Source organism: Drosophila montana, unplaced genomic scaffold (genome assembly GCF_035044405.1).
Source record: "Drosophila montana isolate Dmon_TW-CO22-7 unplaced genomic scaffold, ASM3504440v1 contig_2481_1, whole genome shotgun sequence".
Taxonomy (NCBI): Eukaryota; Metazoa; Arthropoda; class Insecta; order Diptera; family Drosophilidae; genus Drosophila; species Drosophila montana.
In genome coordinates, this window is record NW_026997351.1 from 2,224,720 (window position 1) to 2,241,552 (window position 16,833).

Consider the following 16,833-nt stretch of genomic DNA (forward strand, 5'->3'; position numbering starts at 1 on the left):
CGATTAGTAACAATATTGCATTAAGATCAATTTAATTTGCACTAATTGTTTAATTTAATATGCTTATACGTCTCACCTCGATGACAGGCAAGAAGCAACGCTGCGCGCATGTGTAGAGCGAGAGCGAGCAACGCTGGTTTGCATAGCTCTCCGTGGACAGCTGCGAGCGCTCCGTTTGGAGGGGGGACTTGCAAATTTTTATTTATTACTCATCCAGCGAGTATGATGCAGTCATCGAAAGATTTATAAAAACCAGGTCCAGTTGCAGGTCCAAGTTCGAGCTCGTTGCATATGCGCATAATTTGTTTAACAGATGTGCAATTTGCTGTGGGCGACGCAAAAGATAAAGTGAATGCGAATTCAATACACCAACAGTGCGTCTGTGTGTGTGTGTGTGCGTGCGTGTATGTGTTTATTTAAAGCCAAGTGAACCCCCTGCCCCCTGTACATAGATAATTGGCACCACAACGCACAACGCCAGCTGCTGAGCGAAGTTGAATCGGGAGTGCAACAACGCTCGATGCCCGGCTTCCATCTCAATGAAATGGGCGAAATGGTCTTGGACGCCATCGATGACATTGGCGTGGTCGATGTCTACGATCTGGCATCGGATATTGGCAAGGAGTATGAGCGGATCATGGATCGCTATGGCACCGATGCGGTAAGCGGTCTAATGCCCAAGATAATCAATACGCTGGAGCTGCTAGAGGCATTGGCAACTAAAAATGAGCGCGAGAACTCTACCATACAGGAGTTGCGCGAGAAGATCGCACAGCTGGAGAGCGAAAAGCTGGAGAAGGCAGAGTTTCGGCGTCGCTTCGAAAAGGAATTGGAGCTAATTGAGGAGCAGTGGCGCAGCGAGACCAATGAGCTGGTTGATTTGGTTTCCTCGCTGCAGGATGAAAACAAGCGGTTGGTAAAGCAAACCCAAGACCTGCAATCGTCATCTGCACAAAGCTCCGGCTTGGGCGCCAGCCTAACCGAGAGCATCATCAGCATGACCAACAATGAGCTGCACAGCGCGCTTTCCGATACGCAGGTTCTGCAGCGGCTTAAGGAGCAGATCTATAAGCAGCGCGACGAGCTGAAGCAACGTGAACGCGAACTCCAGGACAAGTACAGTGAGCTTGAGCATGTAAGTAACTGCCTTCGGATGATGAGCCTCCAATTGATGTATTTCTCTTTTCGTTTTATACAGGTCAACATTCAGGCGGAGCGCCTAAAGGCCTCGGAAAGGGACACGCGACGACGCCATAAGCTGATGCAGGCTCAGGTGAAGACGCTGTGCGAGGAGCGTGCCGATTTTCTAGCCCAGCTGCAGGACCAGTGCCGCGAGATCAATCAGCTGCGCAAGCGTTTGGGCCTCGCCGAAAAGGAGAACGAGGATCTGGTGCAGTCGTACGATGATGATCAAAATGATCCAAATAGGCCACGCTATACGACGCGAGAGCTCAAGGAGCTAATCAGCGAGCGCGACGAGCTGCTCACCACCATTGACAACCTCAACCAGCAGCTGGCAGAGCTGAAGCCGGCGACCAGTGCCAAACGTACGCGTCAAATATCCAGCTCTGATGACAGCGACGACGATGACGACAACGAGGCCGATGACGGTGTTGAGGCTGATGTCGACGATGACAATGTGGCTGGCGAAACGTGCGTATACACACACATTAAAATGTAATTACAATTTCTAATGATTATGTACACCATTTTTATTGTCAGGCCACCTGGACACGATGCGCCCGTGCAGGGACCGCTGCCCTATGAGCCAGACGATGCGCCCTGGAAGAAAAGCTCCGAGTCGGGCATACGCAAGTTGTGAGTGTGAAAACAGTTTTTGAAATTGATGCTCGTTTAAATTTACGCACGTTCGACTAATTAAATTGTTTTGCGTGTTAACAGCTTTCGTAAACTTTTCTCGGATCCAGCGGATGGCAGCAATACATTCCCGAAACGTTCCTTGGCCACACTCTCGAAGATGGCGCTCTCGGCCACGCCCGGCAGCGGCAGCCAGCCGAAGTAAATGCCTTTTAGCCTAAGCGACAAGTGCATAATTCCAAAAAATTCTAATTATGTGGTTTGATTTTGTTTTATGTATTATTATTTTTTGTTCTTTTTATTTATTTATTTTTAGTCCCTGTCTGTCCCTTGCTATGTTTTATATGCTCGCTAAGTATTTACCATTTTCTTATTTTATGTACATAATTTACATATTCGATTGCTGTGCTCTCATAATCTTAAGTTGTTATTTCTTTTTTACGTGATTGTTTAATATGTAACTTTATTTTTTATTTTTTGACGTTCTACTGACTTTAATATGCCAACTTTTGCGCAAAATGCTTTCATTTACTTACATATAGTATGTAATTGTACTACCCAATAATATGTATACTAACTAATCTAATCTATGACCAAAATGCAAGGAACTATTCTATGCTTGACTAGCAGGCACAACGGGCAACGGACTCCTTTCGAGACCGAACCGAATACATATACACACACACGCAATATATATAGATATATATACATATACATATACATTTTACTATACATAATACATATTTACATAGCTACTTATCTAACCATTTAGACATACATACATACCCTATACATATGCAATGTTCCAAAGAACAAAATGTATGCGCAAGTTTTTCAAAGTTTGCAGGCCAGTGAGTGAGTTTTGAAAGAATTTAACCAATTAGAGAACCATAATGAATACAATATGAATACCTAGTAATTGTAGCGAGTTTTTAAACAGTATATTAAAACGTATTTAAACATTTGCATAACACGTATTCCAAAGTTGTGTATTTTTCGAGTCTATTCTACTTACTGCTCGATACAGTTTTAATATTAACAAAATTAATTAATTAGAAAACAATCCTTGAAAAAGCATTAACAATTGTTGCCTCTGTTGCAAATCTTAGCCGAAGACTAGAATTCCTGTTAACAAATTATTCTAAGCAAATATTTGCAATATTTATATGGAAAATATATATTTAGAAATTTTATATATTTACTGCAATTAGCAATATAGGCAAGCTGTAATCTATGTATAACTATAACTCTCTCTCTCTCTCTCTCTCTCTCTTCCACTCTCACTCTTTCTCACATAATGTATCTGTATCTCGCTCTAACCCTGTAGCCATCTCTTTATAGCGAATTGAGCCTTTTTGTAGCAGTTGCCCCAAGCGGCCTTATATTAAAAGAAAATATGATGAACATGATCAAAATAACATAGCAAATGCATATTATAATTAATCATAATTAGCCAGCGTTGAATTGTAGCTGATTGTTTGTTGACAAATTAATTTTAATTAGAGATAAAACGAACAAAAATTAACAAAATTGAATCAAAATCAAAAGCATAAAAACGTTTTTTAGCCGCAAATTTTAACCAGATAAAAAAGAAAAGAATACAAGTTCCACAAAATATGACTAGAATTGTTTGTTAGAAATTAATTGAAAACCAAGTACCAATTTATATAGCTTAACAGTTTTCGTGTGTGCACCACAATTTGTTGCATTTGCCACAGTTGAAACATAGATAAAAGATATCATTATTTGATTATATTCGAACAGGTTGCATTTTGTTTCCCGCTTCTTCTGGCTGTCCATATCTATAAGCTTCTCGCTTCGCTCCTAACTTCGCTTAACATGCGGTTGTTTCGTAATTATGTACAGATATACAACTCATCGTATCAGGTCCAAGCATAAAGTACATATCAGTTTTTTTATTAAATTGAAAAGCCGTTAAAAACTCATTTTGGTTTTGGTTTTGAACGAATATTGCAAGCAACGAGAAATGTGCCAAAGACTAAAACGGAATTCAGCGGTTGCCATTGATCCCAGATCCAAACATTTTACACATAATCCAAACCATGTTAATTCCTACATTTACAATTACAAACTAATTATTTTTCCTTGGCAACTGAATTTTACACACAACAAAAAAATTATAAATAATAAAAGAAGCAACGGCAAACTGCAGCTGAACAAAAAAAGAAAACGAAATTAAAGACATGCGAGTATTTGTCTGAAGTATTAAAGCTATTAATTTATACTTTATTAAATTAATTCGTTGTGCCACAGAAATCTCAAGAACTATAAATTGCGTGCATAAATCTGACTGAATCGATTTCGTATTTCTTTATTTTCAGTATTTTTTTTTAAAAACATTTCAGCAATTTGAAGATTTTTGATTTCTGTGACACAGCGCAAAATATGGAAATGAATTATACAAGTACATATACATATATTCAATAAATTAATGTTAACTAAATTTATATATACATATACATATTATATACATACAATATATATTAACCAAATAACGCAAATTATTTAAAAAAATTATATACATTATACAAAACATGGCCAGTTCTCGAGTATGCGACAGAGTTAATGGACCGCTCCAACAATATCATAGTACATGCTCGCAGCACACATTTTATGCATTTTATGGATGCGGCAAATAAAAGTTATGGCAAGAAAAAACAATCAAATCAATTTTACTTAATTTCAGTGACGCAATTTAGCGAAGAGCTTATCTACCTTTAAATACTTACATAGAAGCAATTGACATATTCTATCAAATGTTTGTTAAGAAAATATAATAAATGCAATGGTACAAATATAAATATTTGATGAACAAATTTTATAAATATTTGTACAAATATGAATATTTACTTAACACATTATGTGAGTATTTGTTTAACAAATTTTACAAATATTTGTATGATTCATGTAAATATTTATACAAGTATAAGTGTTATAAATATTTGATTAACAAGTATTATATATATTAAATGACTCAGTATTATAAACATTAAATGACTCGGTATATTTGATTTTGAATAATCAAACAGTTGATGAATATATTTTTAAATAATTGATGAACAAAGCTTAAAGATAAACATTAAATATTTGAACAAATATAAAAACTTTAAGCAAATATTAATAATTGATGAGCAAAATATTTGATTAACAAAGATTATAAATATTTAAACAAATTATAAATACTTGATAAACAATAATGAATATTTGATGAAAAAAAATACATTTGAAAATAGAATCCCATAAGTCAGAAGAAACATGGCCCTCCAGTTTAAAGCGGGCTGCGTCATAATGTTCAACTTTTCGTTCGGTTTTCTTCGGCCGATGTAAAATTATGAATGTTATATACAAATTTATAACAAATACCGAAGTTGTAACTAATCCTGTAAACAGTTCAAACCAGGCTGCGTTGAAAACTTTCGGCCTTGCGGCCCGTTTTCTTCGGATCGATGGATAGAACAGTTTGTGACTTGATTTCCGAAATTTCCATTATAAAGTATGCATGTACATATAAGACATAGAAAGGAAATCGTTATAAATGTGTGAGTATACCATTCAGTATAATGCTGACAAGCCGAGCGTGCCCGACTAGTAAATACTCTGCACTTGTTTCAGAATTGCGCAATTCAATTTTAAGGGAGTTTAAGTTTAAACATTTCTTTACGCCCAGCTGCGATGTATCCAAAAATTGAAAAATACGAACATTATAAAAGAACCTTCACGTCAAATTCTATAGTTCGAGCTAAATAATTTAAGGAAGCCAGCTGAAAGAAAGTACATTCCAGATTATGTATCGACGCCCCCATCCAGAGATAGGAACAGACGGGTTGGACACATCTTTAACGATTCTTCCGTAAGTGATATGAAGAACTAACATGATAAACTTTGTACTATCCAAGTTGCCTCCTTCCGAAATACTTTCTAGAGCGCTACTTAAATGGATCCATGGGGCATCAGTACTTACCATCCCGGTGGTCAGTTGTTGTTTGGCCTTCATTTGGCCACATTGCTCCTGCAGCTGGTCACATTTGGTCTGTAAGTGCTCCATCCTGTCCCGATCTTGTTCAATCTTTCTGTGCATAACACTCATGCGATGCAAATAGTTTGCCCTCTCTAGTATCAGGTCCTCGTTGGAGAAGCGCAGATCTGACAGGTCCTTCTTTAATTTGGCCAACTTGGCCTCCAGGCTCCTCACATTGCGGCGAGTATTATACTCACGCTGAGCTATCCCCCGGCCCTCCGATTGCAGCTTGCCAAGGCGAATATCTAGGTGGCTGATCACCAAATTCTGGCGCAATCGCAGGGTGTTCAGCTCCTGAAGCGTACTGTCCAGCTTCTTCTGGGCCACGTTGTGGATTTCACGTTCGGTGGCCATTTGTTTTTTGTATTCCGCAAGCGAATCCTCAGTTTCACAGAGTTGCTGCAGCAGCTCGGTCGAGTGCAACTTCTGCAGATGAAGTGCCCCGTTGAGGTCGCCCACTTGCTGGGTCAGGCCCAATATTTCATTATTGGTGAGGGCCAGCTTCGATTGCAGGCTGTGCAGCTCGGACTGGGCTATGTGGAGCGATTTCTCTAGACGCTTTATATCGCATATAGATGCCGTGTATTCCTCCATGGAGCGCGCGTGTTGCTGCCGAAATGCAGTTAGCTCCTGCTCGGCACATCTCGCTTGTTCCTTGTAGGCTTTCACATCCTTCTGCAGCGTGTTCTTCTCTTGGCGTAGTGCGAACAGCTGCTCCTTGTGCTTGACTAGAGCACGCCTGGCCTGGGCCAAATCGTGCGTGCTGCTGATCGACTCCGGCGGCTGCTCGGCTCTTCTTTCGAAGGCGCTGATCTGAGCTTTTTGCGCTTCCACCTGGAAGTCCTTTAGCTCTAGTTTCTTTTGTAGCTTAACAATCTCTAGCTGTATTTCCGCACGCTTCTCCTCCACCAGCTTTGTTTGGCCCTCCGCCAGAGCTAAATATTTCTCGTGCTCCGCTCTTAGCTGCTTCTGCAAACATGTTCTCTCCAGTTGGAGTGCGTCGTACTCTTGGACAATATACTCTATGCGCTGCAGCTTTTGTTCAGCCTCTACAAGCTTTTTCAGCGGCTTCTCCAGCCTCTTCTCGGCCTCATCTAGCTTCTCCACAGTCTCCGCTTGCACTTGCTGCGCGTGGCCTAACTCCTGCTGAACCTTATCGAATTGTTTTCTAATGTCATCCAATTGCTCCAACGTCAGCAGCTGCAGCTGCTGCAAATCGTGTAGCTGACCATATGCGATTGCCGTCTCCTGCTTTGAATTATCCAATTTCTTGTGCAGATCCAGCTGCTGCGCCTGCATTGCTCCTATACGCTCCTGGGCGTGTTTCAGGTCATCTTGTGCTTTGGCCTTCATCGCTTGAGCCCTTTCCACCTGTTCCTGCATGCTCTCAAGCCGCATTTTGTAATTCCCGAGCTTCTCGCTCAGCTTCAGCTGTGCGCAGTCCTGGTCGTGCATGTGCCTGCGGGCGATTGCCAGCTGCCTAACGAGTCCATCCTTGTCTTCGCCCTCCGATGCACTACCTCCTCTGCTGCTCCTAGCATCCTTTAATTGTTTTTTCGAGCGATCAATCCTTTCCTGGTAATTGGCAATTTGTTGGGCGAGCTCCTTTTGGTGGGACTCGTGGCCAATTATTTCGTGGAAGGCACCATTTAGTTCGTCTTCTAGTCCAGATTGATCCATGGTCACAATTTTGGGCTTCTCCCTCAGTTTCTCAATTTTCTTTGCCTGCTGCTCGGCATCCTTAAGTTGGGCCTCCCGCTCCCTTATCTGCTGCTCTAGATTTTTAACACGCTTTTTATAGCTAGCCAGATTTTTCTCAAGCCAATCCTGATGTGCGGCGCTCAATCGAGCTTCCCTTTGGAATGCATTCGTTTCGCGTCTTCGCATCTCCCCCATCTGTTCCTGCAGGAGTTCCGCATGATCTCGGTAATACCTGGCCGTCTTAACCAGCTTGTGATTTACGACCTTCAGTTTCTCCACTTCCTCACGTGCGATTATCAGCTTCTCGACCAATTTCTGTTCGTGCTGACTTGGGCAGTTGTGACGCTGGGATATGGTCAGCTGTTCCTGTAAATTTGCCGTCTGCTCTTGATAGCTAAGGAGCTCGCGGCCTAGCTGCATATTCGCGCAGTTGGCATCTTGCAGCTCCTGCATCACCATCTCTAGCTGATCTACCAGCCCCAAGGTCAGTTTGCCGTTCTTAGCACGTTCCAGTTGGCGCTGTAGATGCTCCACCCTCTGTTGGTACCGGGTGACAGTTCTGGCCAGCCTCTGGCGCTCCCGTTTTTGCACCTCGATCTCCTTATGCGCCTCGACCAGCTGGCATTCCATCTGCCAATCCTGATTGGATGGTTGCTCGATCCGTTGCTGCAATTCTTCCATCTGCTGTTGGCAATCGGTTAGCTTTTCAGCTAGTCTCTGGCGTTCGCTTAGCCCCTTCTGCAGGTCCACTTGTGCGGCTTGCAGCTGCTCTTCCCTCTCCTTTAGCTGGCGCTGTAGGCCTTCCAGCTGCTGGCTCAGCCCGCTCACGACGCTTGACGCCGGCTGTTGGAGCCTCCGTCTGGAGCCGCCACTAAGCTGATCAAGCAGCAGTCCCGACTGCCATTGGTGCTCCCTTCGTGCCTGGCTTTGCTTCAGCTGGCTTTGTAAGCTGTCAACCTGTACCCGACACACCTCCAGCTTTTCGCACAGCTGCTGATTGGCAGAATCTCGCGCATCCAGCTCTATTGCGGCGGCCTTCTGTTGCTCCAGTAACCGCACTTGCAGCTCCGATTGTTTGTTAGTGCTTAGTTCTTGGCTTATTACCAGCTCCTGCTCCAAGTATTCCACATGCTGCTGCAGCTCTGCGAAATCGCGGTCCTGCCCAACGTGCACCGATGAATTATCTGCCATAGGACATGCCTGCTTGACGCGTCGATCCATATTTGTTAGCGATACTTTCAGCTCGTTGAACATATTGGTCAAGTGTTCTAGTTCGCGATCCCGATCGTTAACCAAATCGAATGCCTCATTGAGTTTCGCCTCAAGCTCCGATGAATATTGCTTGTAAGTCTCCAGCCGCTTCTCCCATCCCTTTGATTCGCCAGCACGCCTGGACACCAAGAGTCTATGGCTCAGCTGCAGATTCTCGTTTTTCATATCGTTCAGCTCGTTGCGTGTGGTCCTCAGCTCCTGTTTGAGCACCGAATACTTGTCCTGCTGAATGGCCGACTGTAGCTCCTGCTCCAGCTGTTCATTTTTAGCCTTGGCTGCGCTTAGCTTTTGCTGCAGTTCATCCAGCAACGTCTTTTGATCCTGATCCTCCTCGTCGGTTTGCTGCTGCTCGTCCCTGGGCAGTTTGTAGTCCGAGACTATTCGGGCAACTTGTGCGATGTGATCCATTACGTTGTTTTTTATTTCCTCCGTCAATAAGGTCAGTCGGCGCTGGTGCACGACAACCATTTGATTATCTATGACCAGTGGCATGTTGAGATTCACATTTAGGCGGACCATACCTGAGACGTAACTAATCATCTTCTCTTTGAGCCGACCCAGCACTGAACCCACTTTCTGGTGGTACTCGTGGAGCTGCTGCTCGTCTGAAATCTCCGATATGTTTTGCTCCGACTCCAGTTTGTTGATGTATGCGATCTGGTGCGTTAGCTCCTGCCCGAACCAGTTGCATTCGCTAGTTTTGTAATCCAACTGTTCCTCCAGATGCTTTATATAGTCGTCCAACTTTAAGCGATCTGCGTGCTCCATTTGCATGTTTTGCTGCTGATCGGTGTACTGCTTCAGGCAGCTCCTGTACTCGCTGGTCAAGTGGGCGCTGCTCGCCTCCAGCCCCTTGAAATCAGACATAAATTGCTCTATCTGCAGGCGCAGCTGCTCCAAGGCATTCATGCCAGTCTCTTGGCTCATTGACGGCACATTGTAGATACTTTCCACTTCCAGCAGCATCTTCCGGATGTTCGCTTCGTGAGCACTCAATGCGTCCAGGGTCGCAGGCACTGTGATTTGCGATTGCGTGTTAAGCGTATCTAGATATCTGTAGTTGGCCACAAATTGGCTGAGTTGTTTGCGTAACTGATGGAACACGGCACCTGGCTCATCGTCTGGCTCATCGTCTGGCTCGACGGCTAGGTTGTTGCACTCGGCTAATATTTGGAGCATTTCGGCGGCGAACGCGTCCTGGGCTTGTATTTGTTGCAGGTACAGAACCAATTTTTCTTCATGATCCAGTTGCACCAAGCGCCCTTCGAGCGCCGGCTGATCTTCCTGCTGATTATGCGAGTCCTCCAAGCTTGCGGCTTGCTCCACGTTCAGCTGTTGATAGTAAAGGTGGACAGGATTAGGTAAGGCCAGCTTTTTCCTACTAGCTAACACAGACTTGCAGCCTGTGCCCACTTGTCGATTATCACGTACCGTTTCATTGGCTGGCAAAGTCTGGTTGTGCGATTCGTACTTTGCGGCCATCTGGTCCATTGTATACTCAATAAGACCGAAGAGCGTTGGTAGCGAATCATCTTGCGGAGGCAGTTCCGGCAACTCCGCGTTGTGTGAGCGAATAAGCCGCAAAATTTTTTGCTTAAATCTCATGCGTTCATTCTCCGCAGAAGCCGCAGATGCCTCCGGCGAATCATTTCGCTTCTCTGCGCTTCCACGCAATTGGTTCTCTACCGATTGGGTCTTCTCTTCCGAGCTAACACCAATATCGTCCGTAGTGTCATTCAGTGCAAAACTGCCTCTGCGCAGGCGCATCTTTAGCGCTTCGCAGTCTGAGCGTAGATCTTCCAGCGTACGCTCCCTGTCCATCACGATCCCGTCCGCACTTGCCACGAGGTCCTCCAATTCATGTATGCGTTGCATGCACGACTGTGACTTCAAATCGGACACTTGCACCTAAATGAAAAACGAGATTCCATTAGTCCATCCGGAATAAGCGCAATGGAAGATCTTCGTAGTAGGATATCGAAGTGAAAGGAATATTGGCTTACCTTTTTGGTTAGCTCGTCGTTATTAATTTGTAAGGCTCTCATATGATCTTGGAGCAGTTCAATGAGCGTGTCCTTGTCTACGCTCCCATTGACCATTGCCAATTGTAGCTGATTGGATGAGTGTTAGAATGATATTCTGCAATTGGGTTAATATATTTTATTTTGCCTACTATTTCATTTTTGATGGACTCCCCTGCATACTCGTCCCCGCTGCGATATGTTGTACTGGAAGAATTTCCCAGTTCCTTTTCCTCCGACTGCAGCACGGCATTGGTTGCTTTGGCTCCAAGCTGTTCTTCCTTTGGAGCGAGCTACACGAGTTATCAAAGAAGTGGATGGGTTCTAGTTATAAAGAGAAACTCACGTTGTAATTATCGCCATCGCCTTTCCCTTTCTCGCTAGATCGCAAGGAATCTGTATCGATGGTGGTCAACGTGTAGATATTATAAAGACTGCTCAGCTCCAATTGAGCATTTGCTGAATTTTTTGAACAAACACTGGAAACTTTTTCGCGGAACAGAGCAACCCTAGACTTGGAATACGTTTTCGCCGGCACCTTTTTATTTGCGTGGCTATCAATCCAAAGCTGACTTTCCGATCCGTTGCTGGAAGGCGGAGAATTGCTTATGCCATTGTTGCTACCGAGCAGATTCTTGTTATCCATCTCGTTATCCATCCAACAGTATTTCTCTTCGGAGTCGACACCTGAACTGCTGCTGGCGGGCAGATAAGGGACGTCAGCATTGTTGGCGAAGATGCGCCATGAACGGCTGCGTTTACGCAGAAGCCTGGTCGGGGTCCAAGAATTGTTTTCTGCTAAATTGCATTCATGGATGCTTTCCTTGTAAGCAGGCTCTTCGACAGCTTTGTTATCCATGTCATCGGGTTCTTTGCCAGCCTCGTTTTCAGAGCAATCTCGTCCTCCGGCGGCTTCGTTTAACAAGTTATCGGGTTCTTCTCTTGCCTCATTATCAGGATTGCGCTCTTCTGTGGCTACGTTCTCGATATGATCGGGCTCATTTTCTTCGTTCTCGGTATAATCGAGAACATTTTCAAAATTATCTTCTTCAGTTCTAGATTTCTTTGGTTCAGGTGCCTCGTACAGAATATTGGGTTCATTTTCATTTTCTTCGGCGTCCTCTTCGATATAATCCGATTCCTCTTCAGCGCCATCCGAGTAGTATTCCTCAACGGTTTCGTTCAGTTTATAATCGGGACTATTCAAGTATTCGGCTTCCTCGTCGGCCTCACTATCAGAGTTACTTTCATCGGCGGTACAGGCCTCTACATAATCTTTTCCACTTTCATATTCTTCGACGGCTTCTTCTTCAAAGTATTCGGATTCTTCGTCGGCCTCATCAGAATCGAGTTCTTCGGAAGATTCGTTCTCTGCATAATCGGGCACATTTTCATTTTCCGCGACAGCTTCTTTCACAATATATTCAGACCCTTGGCGGGGCTCATCAGAGTTGCGTTCTTCCCCAATATAACCGGGCTCATTTTCTTCGACGGGTTCTACCTCAATGTATTCGGATTCTTCGCCGGCCTCATCAGAGTTCCCTTCCGCGATGGCTTCGTCCTCCATATAATCGGGTTCGTTTTCATCAGCGGCCTGGCTTACACATTCTTCACCCATCACATATTCGCAGCCGCAACCAGACGAATCGCTATTGCCATTATGGTCAGGAGAATCGTCTTGAAGACCCGAGGGCATCCGGGCGATGCAATCGTGCAATATAACTCTCGATAGATTGGACATATCTGGGATGTATCGAGTGAAGATATCAATGCAATTTTCAATATAATTATCTTGGAAGACACCGTCAGGAATATAGTCGATGCCACCGTTATCGCTGGCGTATCGCCATAGAAGAGAATATACATAGGCGTAATCGCTGGCAGCGATGCCGCCATTTTGTTCTAATTGGGGCTCAAAATTGGGGAAATTCTCTGCAAATCGGATATTATTTTTATTAGAGACTAATGCCTAATAATGCCCGTACGTGCGCACCTTCCAAAAAATAAAGCAATGGCCTATTTGCAGCCTCTGGATTGGAAGGCAAATATTTCACGCGCTCTGCGTATGGCGGAAAGAATATTTCGGGCTCTAGATCATCCAAACACACTGGAGTTGGTTCTATGAGCTCGCAGTCCCTAACCTGCAAAGTATTTCTGAAATTTGTGACACACTTAGAAAACCAAAAGAGTACACTTGCCCATTTCAAGAGGACTTTCTTCCACGTAGAAAGCTCCATTACACATTAAGAAATTCAGACAAAACCCAAAATGTACTTCATTAGGTTTTGATTGCCTTCTACTTTAATTTCCACATATATTGCAACCTTTTGGGAGATAATCCAATTTAATATTCTGTGTGTTACTCACTTGATGTGCACATTCACAATGATAGAGAATCTCCTGCTGTCGAGTTAGCTAAGGAATTGTGATGAAGTTCATTGCGGTGCCTATTTTGTTTTCCGCAAAGAGTGTTGGGTAACGTGTGCAGGAAGCGTCAAGGCTAAGCGGTGTTGGAATCGGTGAATATTATTTGTAAGTAAACTAAGGCTTGTTATTAAAATTAATTGTTTTGTTTGTACACATACAAACAGATTGATTATATCTGCTTGCGAATTATAATTGAAACAGCATTTATTTTGTTTGTACATGTTTCTGAACTGAATATTATGTGGAGTGTTGACAATATTGTCATGGAGAATATGTATATAATCGAGGGATGTGACAATAATGTTGTGATGTAAAAATAATGTCAAGATGTGAACTTTTTTTCAGGTGTATTTTTTTCATTTATTTGGTTTTCGATCTACTTGTTTATAATCATTGCATACATAGTATTTTATTGATTAATATTAGATACAAAATATAATTATGATACAATTGTTGTATTTACATAGATTCTTATTAATCGTTTTCCTTTTCAAATATTCGTTATTCGCTGCATTGGAAAAGCGAGCACGAGCTTTTGCTGGTTAAGTTTAAACCTCTCCATCTCTTTCTTCTGCTGGGTGCGCTTTTAAGCTACCGTAAACTTGCGTTGAATTGCAGGCCAAGGACACGCGAGTCCTTGCACATTGGCGCCTCGCAGCTTCCAGCTGAGCATATTGCCATATCCTGAACAGAGTCCTGGCGCTCGTCGGCTGCCGCTTGCTGTGCGCCTGCTGCGCTGGCTGAGTTTGAGGCGTATCTAGGCGTGGTGTCTACTCCGTGCGCGACCTTGAGAGCGCCCGGATGCTGGCTGCTGGCTGCTGAATTGAGAGGCGGTTCGCTCGCCGCATCCGCTTAATTGCTCGGACCGACCCGGCCCGGCACAGGCACGTGCGAATGGAACAGCAAGCGAGCAGCGATAAGGGCGTAGCCAGGTCTATGCCCACCAATGGCTGGGCGAGCACGGCCTGGCTGACGGACGAGCCGAGGCGAGGCTGGTCTGGGCGTCCTTCGGCGTTGTCGTCTGCGCGATTCCAATTAAGCAATTAAAAATGCGCCGGGAATGAGCTAAATGGTGTTCCGGCCGCGTCTGGGGCAAACGTTGTCAGCTTTTTAATTAAGACGATGCCGGCGTAATAGGATAGAAGAAGATGCGCTGCAAAAAGCGTAGGTCGAAATGTGTGCAGCTAATGAAGAGGATGGCCAATGTGGCGGGGAGCAACATTTTTCACTAATTGGCTGAGCTGTTAGGCCGGCCAGGGCATGACGGAGTGTGGGGGGAGGCTTTGGGTTGTGGGGGTGGGAGTAGGCTGGGTGGCTGTCTCTGCTCTGTTTTGCTGTGTTCTGTGCTGTGCCGCCTGCCTGCCAGCCTGCCTGCTATTAATTAAAAACAACATTTAATGAATTCGCAGCGCGCAACATAAACTGCATTTAACGGCAGACGGGGCGGCGCTCAAGTTCAAGTCTTTGTTGTCGCTGTCGCTGCCGCTGCTGACGCCGCAACTGTTGCTGCTTGCTGTCAACGAAGTCGTTCGGGCAACTGCCCGATGCTTGCCATCGCGTGTGCGTACGATTTCAGGGGCCTTCAGTCAGTCGATTTTTTAACAGGCGTGCAGCAAGCCACTGAAGCAGCAGCAAACTACCAACTCCCCCAACAGAGCAAAAAGAAACAGAAACACACACACACACACATGCATACAAACGTATACACATTATTGTTGCATGCTGCTGGCTGGAACAGTCAGCGGGTTTTTTTTCAGCTAAGGAAAAATAAAAGCTAAAAGCTGTAAGCGCAAGAGCTAGCGAGCGCAAGCAAGAGAGAAAGTGAGTGAGAGAGCGAGCGAGCGAGAGCGTGAGCGTAGCAGCAACAACAAACCAAGCGATGTTTTATTTTCTTGCTGCTGCTGCTGCTGCTGCTGGTTGTCGCACACTGTGCGCCTGTGCACAAAAACTGTTTTTTATACAAGGACATTGCCATCGCATGACATTTCATGAGTGCAAACATATAACAGCATAATATATGTATGCATACACGTGCATACAATATATAAAATGTACATGCGAGTGTGTGTGTGTGTGCGAATTAAAACGTCGCGCAATTGTACGCTCTCGTATGAGTGAGTGTGCTAAAGCGAGCAACATGTACGCAGAGAGCGCAACGAGCGAGACAACTAGCTTATGCACTGATTCAGCTGTATGACGCTCTCTCTGTCTAGACCGCATAACGTTTGCATGTGTGTAGCTCTTTCATTGTGCGAGGGGGCCTGTTGCTTGGCAACGCGCTGCTGTTGTACGCTGGGCGCCTATTTAGCGGCCAGCGTTTGGTTGGAACAAGAAAACGAAAGTGTTGTGTTAAAAGCGAGCGTGTTGTGTGTGGAGCTCGTGGAGCCCACTGTCGGCAAACGCATTGGCATTGGCCGTATGTGGAGTCCGTTGCGCCGCGCGGCCATATGTGATTGGGCATCCTGGCCCGTGCCCGGCCATGGGCTGTCTTCGATGGTGTTTCGGCGGCATCTATTGGCATCTCGTTGGGTAGGGTGTCTGGCGTGTTGTCTCTGGCCGCCTGCTGAAATTGCGACGCGCATGACGCGATTTTGACTACGCCACAAACATGTTGGGACGCCCCCCAACACCCCATTAGTTCGTCAGCCGTAGCAGCTATACGCATCAAATGCTGGGCGCCTATTGAGTTCGGGTGAATTCTACGAATTCGCCTGCAAACAATTTTTATCATTTTCGCGATGTTGCAATGGCTTATTGGAATGAACATTCTAGGAACTTGCCCTAGATGCGGCAACAGGCGACCAGCAAACAGCAGCACAGCGACGACCTAAATAGTGTTTGCGCACAATTCACTTGCCTCTCTCTCTCCCTCTCTCACTCTTTTCACACATTGCTGCTGCTTTTTCTTTTATATGCATGTTCGCACGTATACATAAGCCGAAGCAAGACGATGGCAATTTATATGCCGATTGCAATCATGTACAGCGAGTGGAGCGTGCTAGAAGAGGACGGCAACAGTTGTGGGTGCGGTTAAGAGATTTTGACAGCGCATTGGTTGCTGAAATGGCTAAGCTTTAAGCTTTCGATTTGTGTGCAAGTGCTAAGCTGACAAATTACAGCTTTTGCGTGTTGCTTTCGTTGTTCTTGTTATATACCCTGCAGTGTGTGCATAGAGGTGTATTCGGCATATGCATATTGCAGCTTTTAATAGCTGCGCTTGACAATTGAATAACAACATAATTTCTAAGCTGGCAAGTAAATCATTTGATTGATGAGAATCTCTAATAAGTATCTAATCATGGCAGTCATTAGTCAAAATAAAAGAAAACAGTTTATAGGGCAACCGTGAGTCGACTTGCTGGACCAGTGTGTGCATACACGTATTTGTCTGTGTGTATTTGACAGCAGCAAGAGTAAGAAAAAAGAACAACATTGCAAGTACAGCCCGGCTGCTGGCAGTCCGTCTCTCATAAAATGCGTTTTTTGTTGGTACAATAAATGCTCCAATTTTGCCAGGCGAACATAATGGGCCACATAGCGACCAAGCTGCCAAGC

The 16,833-nt window shown here is 44.5% G+C and overlaps 2 protein-coding genes across 3 annotated transcripts; one reads left to right on the forward strand and one right to left on the reverse strand.

Annotated features, from left to right (window-relative positions):
* The first annotated feature begins 34 nt into the window (after positions 1-34).
* Positions 35-4,139, forward strand: Rilpl (Rab interacting lysosomal protein like). The gene is made up of 5 exons (XM_064682355.1): positions 35-1,135; positions 1,199-1,653; positions 1,723-1,818; positions 1,903-2,019; positions 3,583-4,139. Exons 1-5 carry the CDS (start codon positions 521-523, stop codon positions 3,644-3,646), a joined length of 1,347 nt encoding a protein of 448 aa, XP_064538425.1. The 5' UTR covers positions 35-520; the 3' UTR covers positions 3,647-4,139.
* A 916-nt stretch (positions 4,140-5,055) lies between these two features.
* On the reverse strand, positions 5,056-13,508 carry LOC135428388 (golgin subfamily A member 4-like). Of its 2 annotated transcripts, none has more exons than XM_064682354.1 (7): positions 12,845-13,508; positions 11,198-12,783; positions 11,004-11,132; positions 10,834-10,941; positions 10,262-10,738; positions 5,801-10,162; positions 5,056-5,305 (listed from the first exon to the last, which is right to left on the reverse strand). In XM_064682354.1, exons 1-7 carry the CDS (start codon positions 13,086-13,088, stop codon positions 5,231-5,233), a joined length of 6,981 nt encoding a protein of 2,326 aa, XP_064538424.1. In that variant the 5' UTR covers positions 13,089-13,508; the 3' UTR covers positions 5,056-5,230. The 2 variants fall into 2 exon arrangements, with proteins under 2 accessions (XP_064538424.1, XP_064538423.1); XM_064682353.1 differs by having other exon boundaries at positions 11,004-11,144.
* Between the last annotated feature and the right edge of the window lie 3,325 nt (positions 13,509-16,833).